Source organism: Salmo salar, chromosome ssa20, assembly GCF_905237065.1.
Source record: "Salmo salar chromosome ssa20, Ssal_v3.1, whole genome shotgun sequence".
Classification (NCBI taxonomy): domain Eukaryota; kingdom Metazoa; phylum Chordata; class Actinopteri; order Salmoniformes; family Salmonidae; genus Salmo; species Salmo salar.
The window spans coordinates 77,548,037-77,568,639 of NC_059461.1; the positions used below are offsets into that span (position 1 = coordinate 77,548,037).

General features: G+C 42.6%; 1 protein-coding gene across 6 annotated transcripts in view; it reads right to left on the reverse strand.

Annotated features, from left to right (window-relative positions):
- The window catches only part of slc36a4 (solute carrier family 36 member 4), a 262,213-nt gene extending 253,781 nt beyond the window's left edge, over positions 1-8,432 (reverse strand). For 3 of the 6 annotated variants that reach the window (XM_014163297.2, XM_045703959.1, XM_014163304.2), the window contains exons 1-5: positions 8,313-8,432; positions 4,040-7,792; positions 3,463-3,584; positions 569-707; positions 254-344 (exon numbers count right to left, since the gene is read on the reverse strand). In XM_014163297.2, coding sequence (XP_014018772.1) covers positions 254-344; positions 569-707; positions 3,463-3,481 — 249 coding nt within the window. In that variant the 5' untranslated portion in view covers positions 3,482-3,584; positions 4,040-7,792; positions 8,313-8,432. Of the gene's footprint in view, positions 1-253; positions 345-568; positions 708-3,462; positions 3,588-4,039; positions 7,793-8,312 lie in introns of all 6 variants that reach the window. The other 3 variants (XM_014163300.2, XM_014163299.2, XM_014163298.2) reach the window with 3 other exon arrangements.
- Positions 8,433-20,603: the final 12,171 nt, after the last annotated feature.

Genomic DNA, 20,603 nt, shown 5'->3' on the forward strand with positions numbered 1-20,603 from the left:
GTGTGACCCAGCCCTGTTTGTGTTATGGTGTGCAGGGTGTAAAGCGGCAGGTAGGCTAGTGGGGAAGAGCGTTGGGCCAGTAACCGAAAGGTCGCTGGTTTGAACCCCTGAGCAGACTGTGAAGAATCAGTTGATGTGCCCTTGGAGTAAGGAACTTAACCCTAATTGCTCCTGTAAGTTGCTCTGGACAAGAGCATCTGCTAAATGACTCAAATGTAAATGTAGTAATCCTAGTGGGACATTAGTTACTCACTATGACCCCTGCGTTGCGTACTGCCAGGGGAAGACCCAGCAACCCAGTTCCAATGTTCCCTTTCAGCAGGTGGATGAGAGCCTGAGTAAACCTGTGGAACACAGAGGGTTCGGATTAGGGGTCCACTCTGAGACCAATGTAATTTGATCTTGAATGGCATGGGAGTCAAACTCAATTCCTGATGGGCCTCAGTGTTCACTATCACAGACCTGCAGTACAACAACTCTAACCACTAATAGAGAATGCCTCTATGTTTCAGAATCTGGTATTTGAAGTGTTTCATGGTTGAGGTAGTTGACAGGTGTGTTAATTTACGTGATGCCCTGGTGGCTGTTTCCCAGCTCATAGTGTCTGACAGGTAGCAGCTCTGGATCCTGGTCCTCTTCAGAGTTCTCCTCCTCCTGCCCTCCTCCTCCTCCAGGGTTCTCGATGAGGGGGGTCATCACCTCCATGTCTGGAAGGGTTAACCAGGAGGTTAGAAGTTAAGGTCAGTCACTAGTTCAGTTTTCCTTAATCTAATGCTCCCTCCCAAATCGAGCCCTGAACACCTAGCCCCTAACCATCTGAAAAGATAGGATAGGTAATAGCTATATTTTTAACACCTTTCATGAAGTAGTGTATTAGTATACAAAAGATTAAGAACACCTGGCTCTTTCCATGATATAGACTGACCAGGTGAATCCAGGTGAAAGCTATCATTCCTTATTGATGTCACTTGTTAAATCCACTGTGGTATTATTTAAGATACTCTTTGAAGAGGTAGGGTTTCAGATGTTTGGCCAGGGTAATGACAGGGGCAAAGATCAGTTATTCATTCTATTGCAATCCTATTCTTTAACCTTTGAGTAGATTCACTCACGGCAACCTCAACCTCTAGCCACACACAGGGAAAAGAGAAGAGACCATGCCTTGACTTCCTTCTTTGCAAATAGCCTCTTCACTCACTCTACCCATTTAAGAAACTACAATAACAACAGTGTTGCTCCTACTTTCTCTGTTTACATTGACATTGAATGTCAATGGACTGTTGACATTGAAATACTACCAGCTAAATGTATTATTAGACTGACTCAATTGTAAACTATAATTATGTGCTCTCTTTGTCCTTGAGAATGTGTTCTTAACACTAAGAGCTGGTCTAACACCATGCCCAAACCAGACACGCGAGTGCGCCATCGTGCGCAAATTGATTTTGTCCCCCCACGCCAACACATACAGGACACTCAGGTTGAAATATCAAAACAAACTCTCAACCAATTATCTACATTTGGGGACAGGTCGAAAAGCATTAAACATTTATGGCAATTTAGCTAGCTTGCCGTTGCTAGCTAATTCATCCTGGGATATAAACAGTGAGTTGTTATTTTACCTGAAAGGTCCTCTACTCCGACAATTAATCCACACATAAAACGGTCAACCGAATCATTTCTAGTCATCTCTCCTCCTGCCAGGCCTTTTCTTCTTTGGACTTTATATGGCGATTGGCAACTAACTTTCATAATAAGATGTATTACCACAACCAACCTCAATTCATCTTTCAATCACCCACGTGGGTATAACCAATGAGGAGATGGCACGTGGGTATATGCATCTAAAAGCCAATGAGGAGATGGGAGAGGCAGGACTTGCATCGCGTTCTGCGCCACAAATAAAAGCAACTTCTATTTTAGCGCCTGGCAACTGAGACGCTCGTTGGTGCAATGATTGAATAACGTGTACATTCACTTTGCAAAACTCGCGCACATGACCAACCGGTGTGGTCAGCATGTAACACCATGCCCAAACCGGACGTGTCACGTGCGCAAGCTTTGCAAAATAAATGTACACATACATGTTATTCAATCATTGCACCCACACTGCTCGCGCACGTTTCCGTGCACCAAAATAAAAGTTGCTTCTATTTGTGACGCAGAATGTTCTGCCTCTCCCATCTTCTCATTGGTTTTTAGGAACATATACCCACATGGATGAATGAAAGATGAGGTCAATTGTGGTAATGCACCTTATTATGAAAGTTAGTTGCCAATCACCGTCCAAAGAAGAAAAAGAAGCTTGGGAAGAGAGATGCCTAGAAACAATTCGGTTGACCGTTTTATGTGTGGATTAATTGTTGAAGTAGAGGACCTTGTGCATTTCAGGTTAAATTACTCAATGTTTATATCCCAGGACAAATTAGCTAGCAACTGCAAGCAAGCTAGCTAAATTGCCATAAATGTTTAATGCTTTTCGACTTGTCCACAAATGAATATAATTGGTTCAGAGTTTGATTTGATATTTCAACCTGCATGTCGTGATCGCGTTTGGTGTGGCGGGACAAAATCAATTTGCGCACATCCGGTTTGGGCATGGTGTAAGTCTGAGGCAGCAAAGAGGTGTACTTTTCTGTAGAGCAAGAAAGAGGTTGTGGCTCACTCACTGTTGGAACAATTTATAGAATACTTTAGCTGCCTGTGTCAGATCTATTTAAACCACTTAAAACCAGTCCGCTAACGTTCTTCACTAACATACAAAGAAGAACATTGAGGTGGAAGCTCAAGGCTTTAAAGACACTACATCATGGACTCTTATTTCACAGGATCCAATCTTTTTCTTTCAGCAACTGATGCTTAATGCTCAGATCAGATGCAATGCAAAGAGTTGACAAAGATGCCATGCAAAGTGGTGGAACCAGGAGTGTCAGTCAGCAAGTGTTGAATCTCAAGTATAAGTCTCTCATAATGTTATGCTAATAACTACTGGATTATTACTATTATACTAGTATTATTCCTAAGAAATGTCATATTGGTAGTTCATTTAATGAGTGTCTCTTAAACCTTCAATAGATTAATAGCAAAGTCTTTAAACGGTGGTTGGACATCACAATATTGTATGGGCTGCTCTAGTCCACTGGTTCTCAACTATTTTTGCTTACTGTACCACCAACTGAATTTTGCTCTGCCTGGAGTAACCCTGAAGCTCCCCCTCATGTTCATTTTACCACTAGACCTATGGTCTCATGAATCTTCTCAAGTACCCCCTGTGGACAGGCCTAGTACCCCTTGCTGGGAACCACTGCTTTAGTCACACCAAAAAAAGAGAGGCTACTGTACGAGAGGGAATAAAAAGCACGGCTGAATCCGTTTCCACCAAAACGTTGAAATGATAGTTGTTCCCTTTAATTCCGACCCCTAAATCACAGCGTCATCATTCCCAGAGAGGCTAGTAGCTACCTAGCTGTTGCGAAGGCATCCTCCACCGGGCATCTGGGCAGCAGTCGATACAGACAGTCCTGTCACTGTGTGGCGGTTAGCCCTGGCCAGGAAAGGGCGAGATGGGTAGGCTTGCAGTTGGTCTACTGACACAATAATATAAGGAAACATCAACAATGTTATTGATTAATCTTCACAACGCTATTGACACGTTGTCATTTGGCTTGCTCGTAGAAGACACCAGCAAGCTCCGTGATATTACAGACATTGTAGCCAACTAAGCTAATAGCAGTTTAGGCCTATCGCATAATGTATTGCAACGTATCTAAACAGAACGTGCAATTCACCGGTTTTGCAGTAAAAGTTGTGGGCTAAAATATGCCGGCAATGTAAGAAACGGGGTAAATCAGTGCTATTGTTGTTTGAACGAACAGACAAATAGAAACGTAGCCAGCTATCAAATCTGTAGCAGTGTTATTATGGATACAATGTAACAGCGACAGCAGTGCTATCAATTTAACGTGGCTCTATGAATGATGTTAATGCTAGTTACGTTGTAGTCTAGTCGTAAGCAGTGTGGGGTTCTGAATGATCCTACCAAACTGTCTCGCGGTTCAGTCAGGGAAACTTGCTACTTCGGTCGAAAGCTCTGTCAAAACCCAGACGTTCCTGTCGAGACTTTTTGTTGTTCTTTTTGGATGGATGTTGAAATGACCGGAACACTTCCATTGAGTTTATGAATTCATAGCTGTCCTCTTTGGTTACAATTTCATTACCAGGTTGAAATTCTCCGGATTAGAAACCGTAGAACAGCATATTTTCCTTAGCCGACGAGATGTGGTAAACGTCACACCAGCTACAATTGTCAACCCGGGAGAGGGGAGTCTTAAAGGAAACGTGTCCATTTATTTACGATTCCTCTTGCAGTTGTGAAGTTATTTCGCTTCGTGCCTGAAGTAGCCCCAATTAGAGTTGGGTTGACAGTCATCAACTCTTCACCCCTGGCTGGCTGGATCCCTTGCAGTGATGCAGTCCCTGTACAAATCTGATGGCATGTGAGCTGAACTAATGCCCTGGTCCCATATTGGAACAGTGTAGTACAATAGTGCAGCTATTTTTACACAAATGACCAGCCTGGTCTCATAGACTTGATGCAACAGAGTAAATGTAAATCCGGGATACTCAGTGCCATATAGACCCTTTCTATGTTTGCAAACATTGCCGCACAAGGGTGATGTGTGCAAGTTGGTGGCAGAGCAAGGGGGGTGTTTTTATGGAACACCAGCAAAATAAAGCCTCTATTTACATGTTGCTTATGAGTGCATTTCACACTACTTTTGGTTTATAATTTGATTTTAAGGCTTGTATAAATGTCTTAATATGTTTGTCATCGCAAATCAACTGCATTATACTTTTTTTAAAAACACTTAAACTTCAACCAGTAAAATGGCTCTTTGGCTAGCTTTTGCTACAGTCTATATCAATGTGTGTTAGTATTCTAGCTAACAACTGTTGCATCCAAAATAGTTATTTTGCAAAGATCACAACCAAATGTAATCTTAGTGACTATTCAAGCAAGAATCAAAACATCATTGTAAGTGTATGAGAACCCCAAAAAGTTGTTTTGTTTGGAAGTAATCAAAATGTTAATCTAGGCTATGATGAATGGGCGCAGATGGCAATGGCTTTCTTACTGCCGTCAAGAGTCACGCGCATCTGTCAGTGTGTCATGTATGGCAAAAGGGTCTATACTAAATGGGGGATTCAGATTTACATACAGAATAATATGAAATTATCTGAGACCAGGTTGTAGCCCAGCCAGCAACAGGTCACACTCACACAATCTACTGTATGTACCTATATGTACCAGACCAGTGTTTCCTCTGTACTCATTTTGCTGTGGGGGTGCGCCACGGCAAAATCATTGCCACTACGCAACCAAAACAATATGGAACATGAAAAAATATTTCTGCTGAGGTGCACTGAAGATGCTAGAACATTCTACACCTACTTTTCCTCTGCAAACAAAACAAGTAATTAATAGAAAAATCAAACAACCCCATGGTATAATAGTTGATCTATTTACCTAGTCAGCTTGTTGTTGTGTTCCATGCTAGATAAATATTCCTCTCTTGGCACATTCATGTTATAAGTGCCACAGGGAGGGAAACATGCATTCTGACAAGCAGTGAATGCACAACAATTCTTGCAATTGCAAAAACAACAGTTTTAATGGCTTTTGTTAAAAAGTGGGAAATCCCAGCTTTCTATTCCTGCTTTATTTATTTATCAACTCCTAAATATGAGCGAACTGAGCCTTTTTAAACCCAGGGTTTTTAGCAGAAGTATGGTTAAGCACGAGGGGAGAGTGGGGCTAAATATAACACCGGTCAATCGTAGGGTGACTTGGGTTACAATGCCTCTCTACCTTGGAGGAAGCAGTAGTGGGCCCCCACTCAAGATCAGGTGGGGACTCCCCAACGGAGCCGGTGTCTGGAAGCCAGGGCCAAGTGGAGGGCACGTTGCTGGAGATGAATTGGACTCCTCATCAGGAGCAGGTGGGGGCTTGTCGTTGGCTTCTGGCGAAGCCCCCCTAACTGAAACAGGGATGACTCTTAGTCTAAAGCCAGGTGGTGGCCCCTGGGCTGCAGCTGGTAGGAGAGATACTGGGATTCAGGCTGGGAACAGATGATGGAAACAGGCTGGGCCCTCATGGATGGAGAATGCTGCTCCTCATGCCTGGCAGACAGTGAGTCTGACTTGACAGGGGTAGGCTGAGCTCCTATAGCAAGAACAGACAGGAGGCTGGAGCACGGAGTAGGCTCGGCCCCATAGTCAGTGGCATACAGGAACCTGAGGGAAGAATGGGTTAGCTTTGTAGGGATCAGCAGTAACCCTGGGGAAGGTGGCTGACTGGGCCCCATCTTCAGTAGCTGGTCTGGACTCCAGGACACAGTAGGCAGAGCCCCTGTGGCTGGAGCAGCTAAAGAGTCCACCTCGTTGATTAACTTCGGCTCTGTAGCAGGAGCGGGTGGCAACTCTGGAACAGTGGCTGGCTGCAGACTACTGTTGACTGATGGGTCCTTCGTGGTGGCAGACTGAAACACCTCGTCAGGAACAGGCTGGATACCCATGCTGAGGGTGAACTGAGAACCAATGGCAGGGACAGGTAGACACACCCTGGCACCATCAAGGGGCTGATACTCCACACTGGGAGTGTCTAGGAGCTGACAGGTAGGTATTTCTCTTAGCTGGACGACTGGTGGAAGAGTAGCCTCCTGACAGGTGGAGTGAGCACCGGGACTGAGGGAACTCATAGCTGCTGGAGGAGGCTCTTGGTAGCCGCACTATAGGCTTGGAGTCACTGATGACATGGCAGTAGTGACTCATCACATGCTGGAGGCCACGTTGGGGGGGGGGGGGTTCAGGCCACTCACTGTTGTCATACTGTCCATCACAAGTCGTATCTTCTTTGTTGGTTGATTGCTTTGTATGCTCAACCAGCTCTAACGCAGGCCGTGGTGGTGTCAGCTGAACTTTATCTGCTGGAAGGATACCTCAGCATGAGGGCTCTGTAGGGGCTGGCTTAGTGGGAGAGACTAGCTATAGACTGGGATGTGAGCTGCGGCAGCACGGAGAGGAGAGTCTCGGCGAGCTGTACCATCTCTTCTTGTTTCTCACGTAGCTGAGTGGGCCTGACCTGCATAGCTCGCTGGGACTGCCGCAGCTGGCCTCTCTTGCTCAATGTACTTTCTCGCTAGCTCGTGCTCTGTAGGTGGCTTCCTGTGTTCCCAGGGACTGTTGTAGACCAAGGACAGATCTCTATGTTGCTCCTTACTCTGCTTACTGTGGCTCATCCTTCTGCTCTTGTGGGTCAGATGAGGGTTTAGAATGGCCCTGTACTCTCTGAAGGTCTCCAACTCATCTGGAGTTGTTTCATCTGGCCTGGCTGGAGAGGAAGGGACTGGGTGGAGTGAGGGGTGTCATCTTGGCAGCTCCCTCCATGCGAGGCTGAAGGTCATCTTCTTGTCCATGTGTCCTGTGCTCGTATAACTTGGATAAGGTGAGGCTTGGTGCCTTGGATGATCAGACCAGGTCCAGGCTTCACCTGCTGCATCTTGATCCTGGAGTAAACACCTTTATCCGGCTCGAACAGAACACAATGTTAGCGAGGACTTGATGGACTGTATATTCTTTAGGTTAGGTCTTACTTTATGTGTTCGCTCCCGTGTACTGGTAAGGGCACAGATGACAGTCAGATCCATACTACAGTATGACAGTATGTAGTATGGATGGGCTAGGGCACTTAGTGGTCTGGCAACTTGCTTCAACCAGTGTGTGTCTGTGTGGTCTGCAAGTAAAGAGATAAATAAAATAAACAATAGTAAATGACAGAATACTATCTCCAATTCACATCTCTCATAAACAACATGACTATGATGACTTAATGCTATACAGGACCATACAGTGCAATACAACTTGAATGTGACTGCACTAATTTGAGATTAATGGGGTGCCGCCGCACGTATACTACAAAGCATAGCACTATCATATTCAGTACTGGGCTACAACTGCACAATGAACTTGAATTCCTAGAAACAGTGAAATACAATGTAATACCCATATAATGATGTACCATACACGTATACAATTACAGGGTATATAAACAACGCACTGGGGGACATTATTCTTTACAAATACAGGCTTAAATGTACGAAATGATATGACAACCAAAACAGTGCCAACCAGCTCACAATAGCCAAGTAGCTCGCAGTATAAACTACTAATTAGCATAACCATAAATCTGACATTATCGTCGCAGAGTGCATCTTCAGACATAAACCGCTGAAAGATATGAAATATGTACTTACATATCAACAAGGACGCACAATGAAACCTAACTGGTGGGAAAACACAAGGATGGCTGGAACTTTCTCTCACTTAACTTCTCTCGAGCTGATCTTCTTCTCTGAGCTGGAGATCACCCAGCATGCTCTGCTCCACTTCGCCGGTGGGCGGAGCTACAGCTCTGCTATGAGGAACTAACGTTACTGATATGATTAACCAATTGGATATGACACAATTGGGGAGAAGAAAGGGGGGGGACATATAATAAATGAACCAGTGGTGTAAAGTAGTTAAGTAAAAAACTTGAAAGTACTACATAAGTTGTTTTTTGGGGTATCTGTACTTTACTATTTATATTTTTTACAAATATTACTTCACTACATTCTTAAAGAAAATGATGCACTTTTTACTCCATACATTTTCCCTGACACCAAAAAGTACTCATTACATTTTGAATGCTTAGCAGGACAGGAAAATGGTCTAATTCACACACTTATCAAGAGAACATCCCTGGTCATCCCTACTGCCTTTGATCTGGCAGACTCACTAAACACATGCTTCATTTGTAAATGATGTCTGAGTGTTAGAGTGTGCCCCTGGCTATCAGTAAATTAAAACAACAAAAAATGGTGCCATCTGGTTTGCTTAATTTGAAATTACTTATACTTTTACTTTTGATACTTAAGTATATTTTAGCAATTACATTTACTTTTGATACTTAAGTACATTTAAAACCAAATACTTTTACACTTTCACTCAAGTAGGATTTTACTGGGTAACTTTCACTTGAGTCATTTTCTATTAAGGTATCTTTACTTTTATTTAAGTATGACAATTGGGTACTTTTTCCACCACTGTGATTAACTACAAATACTTCATAGCCTTTTGTATACCATCAGGTGCATAATCATGACACTGTAAAATACTGCTACAAGTTTTTCTATGATTGACACTGTCACAAGGTTGTTGTGCATATGATTCAGTGTCCTAGTGAGGGGAGAGAACAGCACTTTCACCAAGAGGCCTACAGTACTATGACCTGACCTATCCAAGTGGTTGGTTTCTATAGAGAGGTCTACAGTACTATGACCTGACCTATCCAAGTGGTTGGGTTCTATAGAGAGGCATACAGTACTATGACCTGACCTATCCAAGTGGTTGGGTTCTATAGAGAGGTCTACAGTACTATGACCTGACCTATCCAAGTGGTTGGGTTCTATAGAGAGATCTACATCACTATGACCTGACCTATCCAAGTTGTTGGGTTCTATAGAGAGGTCTACAGTACTATGACCTGACCTATCCAAGTGGTTGGGTTCTATAGAGAGGTCTACAGTACTATGACCTGACCTATCCAAGTGGTTGGGTTCTATAGAGAGGTCTACAGTACTATGACCTGACCTATCCAAGTGGTTGGGTTCTATAGAGAGGCATACAGCACTATGACCTGACCTATCCATGTGGTTGGGTTCTATAGAGAGGTCTACATCACTATGACCTGACCTATCCAAGTGGTTGGGTTCTATGGAGAGGTCTACAGTACTGTATGACGTGACCTATCCAAGTGGTTGGGTTATATAGAGAGGCCTACAGTACTATGACCTGACCTATCCAAGTGGTTGGGTTCTATAGAGAGGCATACAGTACTATGACCTGACCTATCCAAGTGGTTGGGTTATATAGAGAGGCATACAGTACTATGACCTGACCTATCCAAGTGGTTGGGTTATATAGAGAAGTCTACAGTACTATAACCTGACCTATCCAAGTGGTTGGTTTCTATAGAGAGGTCTACAGTACTATGACCTGACCTATCCAAGTGGTTGGATTCTATAGAGAGGTCTACAGTACTATGACCTGACCTATCCAAGTGGTTGGGTTCTATAGAGAGGTCTACAGTACTATGATCTGACCTATCCAAGTGGTTGGGTTCTATAGAGAGGTCTACATCACTATGACCTGACCTATCCAAGTGGTTGGGTTCTATAGAGAGGCATACAGTACTATGACCTGACCTATCCAAGTGGTTGGTTTCTATAGAGAGGTCTACAGTACTATGACCTGACCTATCCAAGTGGTTGGATTCTATAGAGAGGTCTACAGTACTATGACCTGACCTATCCAAGTGGTTGGGTTCTATAGAGAGGTCTACAGTACTATGATCTGACCTATCCAAGTGGTTGGGTTCTATAGAGAGGTCTACATCACTATGACCTGACCTATCCAAGTGGTTGGGTTCTATAGAGAGGCATACAGTACTATGACCTGACCTATCCAAGTGGTTGGGTTCTATAGAGAGGTCTACAGTACTATGACCTGACCTATCCAAGTGGTTGGGTTCTATAGAGAGGTCTACAGTACTATGACCTGACCTATCCAAGTGGTTGGTTTCTATAGAGAGGCATACAGTACTATGACCTGACCTATCCAAGTGGTTGGGTTCTATAGAGAGGTCTACAGTACTATGACCTGACCTATCCAAGTGGTTGGGTTATATAGAGAGGTCTACAGTACTATGACCTGACCTATCCAAGTGGTTGGGTTCTATAGAGAGGCATACAGTACTATGACCTGACCTATCCAAGTGGTTGGGTTCTATAGAGAGGTCTACAGTACTATGACCTGACCTATCCAAGTGGTTGGGTTCTATAGAGAGGCCTACAGTACTATGACCTGACCTATCCAAGCGGTTGGTTTCTATAGATTGCATTGTGTCCATGACTTTATGGGGTAGATCATCATTCTTATGAGGTTTTGACACTGTGCCAGTGTGCCTGTAACTATACTGAACAAAAATATAAATGCAAAATGCAACAATTTCAATGACTTTACTGCGTTACAGTTCATATAAGGAAATCAGTCAATTGAATACAGGCCCTTAACTATGGATTTCACATGACTTGGCAGACTTGGCAACACATTTTTATTTTTTATTTATTTTACCTTTATTTAACTAGGCAAGTCAGTTAAGAACAAATTCTTATTTACAATGACGGCCTACCACGGCCAAACCCTAACGACGCTGGGCCAATTGTGCGCCGCCCTATGGGTGGGCCAGGGAGGGAATAGGCCCACCCACTGGGAGCTGGGCCCAGCAAATCAGTATTCGTTTTTCCCCACAAAAGGGCTTTATTACAGACAGAAATACTTCTGTTTCATCAGCTGTCCGGGTGGCTGGTCTCAGATGATCCCGCAGGTGAAGAAGCCGGATGTGGAGGTCCTGGGCTGGCGTGGTTACACGTGGTCTGTGGTTGTGAGGCTGGTTGGACATACTGCCAAATTCTCTAAAATGACATTGGAGGCAGCTTATGGTAGAGAACTGAACCTGCAATTCTCTGGCAATAGCTCTGGTGGACATTCCTGCAGTCAGCATGCCAATTGAGACATCTGTGGCATTGTGTGACAAAACTGCACATTTAAGAGTGGCCTTTCATTGTCCCCAGCACAAGGTGCACCTGTGTAATGATAATGCTGTTTAATCAGATTCTTGAAACGCCACACCTGTCAGGTGGTTGGATTATCTTGGCAAAGGCAAAATTCTCACTAATAGGGATGTGAACAAATTTTTGCACAAAATTTAAGAGAAATAAGCTTTTTGTGCATATGGAACATTTCTGGGATCTTTTATTTCAGCTAATTTAAAAATCGGAGCAACACTTTACATGTTGCATTTATATTTTTGTTCAGTGTAAGTTATATGAAGAGCGTAGCATATGGGTGACCTATATGGTTTTAAACTGGAGGTTGAGGTAAATAAATAAAGATAAATCCACTAGTGAACACTGACTGTACTCCTTAATATGCTAGGCACTTTTCTTCATCACTATAAACAAATTAAGAAATAGCACTCAGTCATTCTATGTGTTTAACATTTGGCCAAATTTTACATTTAGCAAAAAGTGTATTATCCAAATGTAACTAAATCTGCTGAATACAGAATCAATCTGCTTTATTGTTATAGTTATGATTCATTGAACGCTCAATACGTCACCATGCATTAATTATATATCATTTGATTCAGAAATTAACTGAGGATTGCTTTACAGTACTTCCAAGTTGAAAGGCTGAATTAGCTATTGTTACCTCCACCGTGGCAGGCAAATTGGTAGGAAAATATGATCTTATATGTAACGGCTGTCGTAGAGAGGGGACCAAAGCACAGCGTGTTTAGTGCTCATGATGATAATTTATTAACTCAAAAACACTAAAGATAAAATAACAAACGCAAAACGATCAGATCACAGTTCTGTCAGGTACAGAGACTAAACAGAAAATAACTGCCCACAAACACAGGTGAAAAAAAACCCTACTTAAGTATGATCTCCAATTAGAGACAACGAGGACCAGCTGCCTCCAATTGGAGATCATCCCAAAAAGCAGAAATAGAAACCTAGAACTTAAACATAGAAAAACACAAAACACCCCCTGTCACGCCCTGACCTACTCTACCATAGAAAATAACATCTTACTATGGTCAGGACGTGACATTATAATTTATCTCAAAAGGCAGTTCAATGACTAGTGCTCCAAATGTAAATTCTGCATCTATATATTTTGTCCGTATACTGTGTTCATTGTCTGTCTGTGTATTCTGTTTATTGTGGCAGCACCATTCCACCGAGTCAAATTCCTGAACATGCAAATGTATTTAGCAAATAAAGGTGATTCTGATCTATACTCTCTCTTGTCTTTGAAATCCGGTCCTCTAAAAATAATCTGACTTTCAAAAGCTATGAATCAGTTTTCTGCCACATCTAAGATGTAATGTCCCTTTAGAGTAGAGCTCTTCTCAAAATTGCATTTGCTCTATGCATGTCGGTTCAACTGGCATGCAAAATCAAATCAGTTTTCAGCTGAGCTGACTAAGACAGGAGGCCTAAACACTTGCTACAGGCCAGACACATTGTGAAGATATAACTAGAAGAAGCAGACTATTCTAGCCAGAGACAGTTAATGACAGTGTAATAAATAACACATTTTCTGTAACAATAAACAGAAGATTTTCACAAAACATTTTGAGGTGCTCCCTCCTAATGTGAAGGCTTTTCACTACAGCAGTATCTGGACAAGTCACTCTGTGCTGTTGTGTATGTCAGTGCCTGTGCATGTCACCTTCATGAACTGTTATTCAAACAGCTTTTCCCATTTCTTGTCTGCCCAAATCGAGAGATATGAATCAGAGACTAAAATTATCTATTAGCATTAGCAACATTACCAAATGGCTTTAATATGTTCATCTACGGGGAGTTAATCTTGTAAACAGTTCTTAATTGAATTATGGTTGAAACATGCTGTTTCAGAGGTTATCAAGTTTAGATTTTGTAGTGGAAAAACTTGCAGGCCAATTAAATTTGCCCTTTAAAGTCATCCATTATACTTGTTTAGCAAACTTAGCTGAGGTCAATGACCAACAATCGAAAGCAACACAGTGTTGACAGATGTGATTCCCCCTCATTTGTAACAGCACTGAACCTAAAAACACCATTTACGTTTAAATACACTCCCTCAGGGTAGTCCTCCATCACAACAAGAAACAATTATCCACAAGTTCATTTAAAACCAAACGGAGTGAAGAAAACCTATCAGTTTTATATCCAATACTTGTTTGCTTCTTCCAACTGGAAATGAATTGGTTGTGATAGAGAGATAGAGAAATGCTCTCAGATAGACATTGAGAGGGTGTGTTAGAGAGGCTGAGTAACACTGAGTGCTACAGAGAGAGAGAAAGACAGAGGAGGACAGAGTAAGAAGGATACTGTTGTGCCCTTTTGACAACACCATGCCCGACCAAAACCTTACTATGGTGTTTGGATATTTTCTTTTCATATTGACTTTTCTAGAATGGTTCAGTTCCTCAGCAGTGCTCTTCATAATGCATGTGGGAGCCAGAGAGAGAGAGAGAGAGAGAGAGAGAGAGAGAAAGAGAGAAACAATGACTCCTATGACCATGGTAACATCTGTTTGGGGTCCCTAGCTGCACCCCTATTGGGATACACTTTTAATTAGGCTAGACCATCTCTACACTACTTTACCTGATCCTATCTGTTGGAGACAAATCCCAACTTTGTAATTAACTTCCTTGAACCGAGGCTGAAGAAACAGCCTTTTCCTAATTTCATACTTATGTCTTTTAAGCGCTCTTTGTGCAAGGCCAGAAAAACGATATAATTTCATCCTCCCGGGTTCTCTCGCTCGAACTGTCATTTATTGCATCCCAAGAGCCAGACAAATTGGAGAATTTTGGGGGGGATCTTTAGTGACCCCAGACAAATTCAGCGACCTATCATGTTAGAACTTGGAATTACTTTCTATGATGATAATGAAATTGTCATTTTCAGCCTATTGCAAGTTTAATTATAGCCTATTTCCCATGAATTAAAGGTGAAATGTAATTGGACAGGTGGCTGGTGGCTGGTTCCACTTGCAGCTGGATGGACTCATCTAGCCGGAGAATGCCCATGCACCCCTGAAATGGAACTCCAGGGTTTAATAATAATGAAGCTTCTCATTTTTGTCCTTCTTTATTTGAATTAATCTAGCTACTCCCCTCCTGTGTTATTTACACATGCCACTGGGAGAAAGTGTTTTGCTTTTCCCAAACTTCCTCTCTGTTTGTGTCTGTAGCAAAAGTGAGTTTACTCTAAGACCACACAAGTTGAAGCTGAAGTAAGTTCAACAAGTGGGCACACAACTTGAATGCTAGAGCCAAGGTAAACGTGGTCCACAAGGGTTCGAAACTTGGGTATCCTGTGTGCTACAAGATTATGTTATCCCTCTGAGCTAAACCACATACAGAACTCCATGACAGTCTGAGCCAATCCCTTTGAAGTCTGACTCAATGTAAACCCAAACGAGTGCAAAGCACCAAACAAAGTAGGTTGTGTGTGTTGGGGGAGTGCTCGGGGTGGCACTCTCAGAAATATCTAGTCATTTCTACTTCAAAGCAAATTAAACCTTGACAGAGGTTTACCTTCAAGGGACTGCAGGGACTATCGGTGGGAGTTAATAATATGAAAAAATATATTATTTGATCAATTAGGATTAAGACACAATTTCACAAGCAGCTATTCATTTCCTGAAACAGGAAAGGGCCTTCCCCAAACTGTTGCCACAAAGTTGGAAACACAGAATCGTCTAGAATGTCATTATATGCTGTAGCGTTAAGATTTCCCTTCACTGGAACTAAGCAGCCTAGCCCAAACCATGAAAAACAGCCCTAGACCATTATTCCTCCTCCACCAAACTTTACAGTTGGCACAATGCATCTAGGCAGGTAGCGATCTCTTGGCATCCGCCAAATCCTAGACGTTTCCAGTTCACAGTAACAGCACTTACAGTTGACCGGAAAGCTCTAGCAGGGCACAAATTTGACGAACTGACTTGTTAGAAAGGTGGCATCCTATGGCGGTGACACTTTGAAAGTCACTGAGCTTTTCAGCAAGGCCATTCTACTGCCAATGTTTGTCTATGGAGATTGCATGGCTGTGTGCTCGGTTTTAAACACCTGTCAGCAACGGGTGTGGCTGAAACAGCCAAATCCACAAATTTAAAGGGGTGTTCACATACTTTTGTATATATAGTGTAAATATATCACAAGTGTGTGATGTATTGTTGTCTCTACCTTCTTGCCCTTTTTTCTGTGCCCAATACTGTTTGTACCATGTTTTGTGCTGCTACCATGCTGTGTTGTCGCCTTGCTATGTTGTTGTCTTTGGTCTCTCTTTATGTAGTGTTGTCTCTCTTGTCGTGATGTGTGTTTTGTCCTATATTTATATTTTTTATCCCAGGTCCCGTAGGAGGCCTTTTGCCTTTTGGTAGGCCTTCATTGTAAATAAGAATTTGTTCTTTAACCTTTATTTAACTAGGCAAGTCAGTTAAGAACAAATTCTTATTTACAATGATGGCCTAGGAACAGTGGGTGAAACTGCCTTGTTCAGGGGAACAGTGGGTGAAACTGCCTTGTTCAGGGGAACAGTGGGTGAAACTGCCTTGTTCAGGGGAACAGTGGGTGAAACTGCCTTGTTCAGGGGAACAGTGGGTGAAACTGCCTTGTTCAGGGGAACAGTGGGTGAAACTGCCTTGTTCAGGGGAACAGTGGGTGAAACTGCCTTGTTCAGGGGAACAGTGGGTTAACTGCTTGTTCAGGGGAACAGTGGGTTAACTGCTTGTTCAGGGGAACAGTGGGTGAAACTGCCTTGTTCAGGGGAACAGTGGGTTAACTGCTTGTTCAGGGGAACAGTGGGTGAAACTGCCTTGTTCAGGGGAACAGTGGGTTAACTGCTTGTTCAGGGGAACAGTGGGTGAAACTGCCTTGTTCAGGGGAACAGTGGGTAAACTGCTTGTTCAGGGGCAGAATGACAGATTTTTGTCAGCTCGGGGATTCGATCTAACAACCTTTCGGTTACTGGCCTAACGCCCTAACCACTAGGCTAACTGCCGCCCCTTAACTTCTTAACTGACTTGCCTAGGTAAATAAAGGTTGAATAAAATAAAAAGACTGCAGCTATTGATGTTTCAAGAAAGGAGTATATATATTTGGCCTGGCGAAGCTGTTTTATGCGCTTACTGAATGGAAGCTGATAATTGTGAGTTTTTTACTCTGCTGGTCTCGGGAAGAAAGTCCTCACTGTCCGAGACCTCACTGTCCGAGACGCGTCAAGACCGAATACAAATGTATCTGACACCTAGACAAGACATGGACACTCAAAATGTGGTCTCGAGACCGAGACTGATCTGGTGTAGTTATTAACATTCCAGTGTCAACAACCCAAAATCCCTGGTTATGAGCTGACTGAACTGAGTATCCTCTGAAACAAACAAGCTAATTATGAAACGCCACAACTCAGCTGGCCCTATAATGAACCAATTTACTCAGAGAACAACACAACCCTGCTTGTAATTAACTGATTGGGAAACAGCAGCCAGCGCTCCATGCGTATTCTGACTTTCACAGCAGATCTGACTGGTGAGATGCTGTGACATACTGTACATTCTTCAGGGTTTCATTTGCTGCTCCACAGAAGGCTATTCCTTCCTATACACCCACCTCCACTTCTACCCTCTCCTCCTCTCCTCTCCATTCCCCATTCCTCCACAATCACACACTGCACATTAGTCATTGCTTACACAAGCTGTGTGTATGTGTGTGTGTGCCTACTACTGTATGTGTGGGAGCATGTTTTTGGTTATTGCTAGGATGCATTGTCATCCTGTATATATTTCATTTGAATGTGTGAATGGACTCTAGGTTAGCAGTACCATTTATAATGGCAGTTACGAAATCCTATGATGTCCACTCTCTCTCACTCCCTCCCCCATTCTGACCTCCCCATCTCCCTCCCTCCCCCATTCTGACCTCCCCATCTCCCTCCCTCCCCCATTCTGACCTCCCCATCTCCCTCCCCCATTCTGACCCCCCATCTCCCTCCCCCATTCTGACCTCCCCATCTCCCTCCCTGCCCCATTCTGACCTCCCCATCTCCCTCCCTCCCCCATTCTGACCTCACGCATTCTGACCTCCCCATCTCCCTCCCCTCCCCCATTCTGACCTCCCCATCTGCCTCTCTCCCCCATTCTGATCTCCCTCTCTCCCCCATTCTGTTCTCCCCATCTCTCTCCCTCCCCCATTCTGACCTCACGCATTCTGTCCTCCCCATCTCCCTCCCTCATTCTGACCTCCCCATCCCTCCCGCATTCTGACCTCCCCATCCCTCCCCCATTCTGACCTCCCACTCTTATCTTTGTGAGCCCTCTCTGTTACATAGCCAATCCTGTCACTTGGGAGTAGATGTTACATAGGGTAAGTGCTGTTTGATAAGACTGCCTGAAATTTCAGCCTGTTTTGGTGGGATAGAGTTTTGGCCTGCCTGGGGACATCACCAGGTGGTAAATGAGTTAATAGACAAAACCTTTCTTCCCATATCAGCTAGTTTTCAGTTTTCCCCTCCCCACTCAGACCACTCCCAGACAGTCCAAGCTAAATTTCTGCTTGAGAAATTGCTCGTTGCTAATAAGCAATAAAAAAATGTATTACACTTTTAATTGAAAGCGATCACAGTAAGGTAGTTAATTGTTACCCAGAAATGATTTGATATTGAAATAAAAACGTCTGCATTGGACCTTTTTAAAGTGTGGTTTATATATATCAAAATAGCTTGTACAGTTGTGAGTAAAATATGAATAAATCCATTTATCATTTATTAATAATTTGCAAATGTGTTTTGGACTGTTTCGATCCAGGACCTATTTGGCCCGGATCCAGGACCTCTCATGGCATGACAAATAATTGTCACATTTTGCAATGCAAAATTCTAATAAAAGCAATCGCAGATAATTCGAGTTGCCTCTTTGTTAATTGTCCAAGACTTAATCAAACCCTAATGCAGTGGTGTAAAGTACTTAAGTAAAAATACTTTAAAGTACTAAAGTTGTTTTTTGGGGTATCTGTACTTTACTATTCATATTTTTGCCAACTTTTACTTTTACTTCACTAAATTCCTAAAGAAAATTATGTACTTTTTACTCCTTACATTGTCCCTGACACCCAAAAGTACTAGTTACATTTTGAATGCTTAGCAGGACAGGAACATGTCTAATTCACACACTTATCAAGTGAACATCCCTGGTCATCCCTACCGCCTCTGATCTGGCAGACTCACTAAACACACATGCTTTGTTTGTAAATTATGTCTGAGTGTTGAAATGTGCCCCTGGCTATGAGTACATTTTTAAAAAACAAGAAAATCGTGCAGTCTGGTTTGTTTAATATAAGGAATGTGAAATGATTCTTATTTTTACTTTTTATAAAGTATATTTTAGCGATTACATTTACTTGTAATTCTTAAGTACATTTAATACCAAATACTTTTAGACTTTTACTCAAGTAGTATTTTAATGGGTGACTTTTACTTGAGTCATTTTCTATTAAGGTATCTTTACTTTTACTCAAGTATGACAATTGGGTACTTTTTCCACCACTGCCCTAATATGAAAAAATTATATTTCAGCCCGGGCCTAATATTCTAAGAGTTGATTCGGGTTGGGTCAGCCCAGGTTTATGGTTTGCGTAACATTGTGAGTGTGAGTAGCACGCCTGTATCTCTCACAGAACTCGAATGAGATTCACTTTCTATGATCTCTCTCCTTATCAATTCAATTCAAGGTGCTTTATTGGCATGGGAAACATACACTACCATTCAAAAGTTTGGGGTCACTTAGAAATGTCCTTGTTTAAAAAAAAAAACTTTTTTTTGTCCTTTAAAATAATATCAAATTGATTAGAAATACAGTGTAGACATTGTTAATGTTGTAAATTGTAGCTGGAAACAGCAGAATTATTTATGGAATATCTACATATGCGTACAGAGGCCCATTATCAGCAACCATCACTCCTGTGTTCCAATGGCATGTTGTTAGCTAATCCAAGTTTATCATTTTAAAAGGCAAATTGATTAATAGAAAACCATTTTCCAATTATGTTAGCACAGCTGAAAACTGTTGTGCTAATTAAAGAAGCAATAAAACTGGCCTTCTTCAGACTAGTTGAGTATCTGGAGCATCAGCACTTGTGGGTTTGATTACAGGCTCAAAATGGGCAGAAACAAAGGACTTTCTTCTGAAACTCGTCAGTCTGTTCTTGTTCTGAGAAATGAAGGCTATTCCATGCGAGAAATTGTCAAGAAACCGAAGATCTCGCACAACGCTGTGTACTACTCCCTTCAAGGAACAGCGCAAACTGGCTCTAACCAGAAAATAACGAGGAGTGGGAGGCCCCGGTGCACAACTGAGCAAGAGGACAAGTACATTAGAGTGTCTAGTTTGAGAAACAGACGCCTCACAAGTCCTCAACTGGCAGTTTCATTAAATAGTACCCGCAAAACACCAGTCTCAACGTCAACAGTGAAGAGCCGATTCCGGGATGCTGGCCTACTATTTTTAGCCAGATCCTAATTGGTATGTCAAATTTTACATTCCTTTTTATGGCATAGAAGGCCCTTCTTGCCTTGTGTCTCAGATTGTTCACAGCTTTGTGGAAGTTAACTGTGGCGCTGATGTTTAGGCCAAGGTATGTATTGTTTTTTTTGTGCGCTCTAGGGCAACGGTGTCGCGATGGAATTTGTATTTCTGGTCCTGGCGACTGGACCGTTTTTGGTACACCATTATTTTGGTCTTACTGAGATTTACTGGCAAGGCCCAGGTCTGGCAGAATCTGTGCAGAAGATCTAGGAGCTGCTGTAGGCCCTCCTTGGTTGGTGACAGAAGCACCAGATCATCAGCAAACAGTAGACATTTACATTTTAATCATTTTAGCAGAC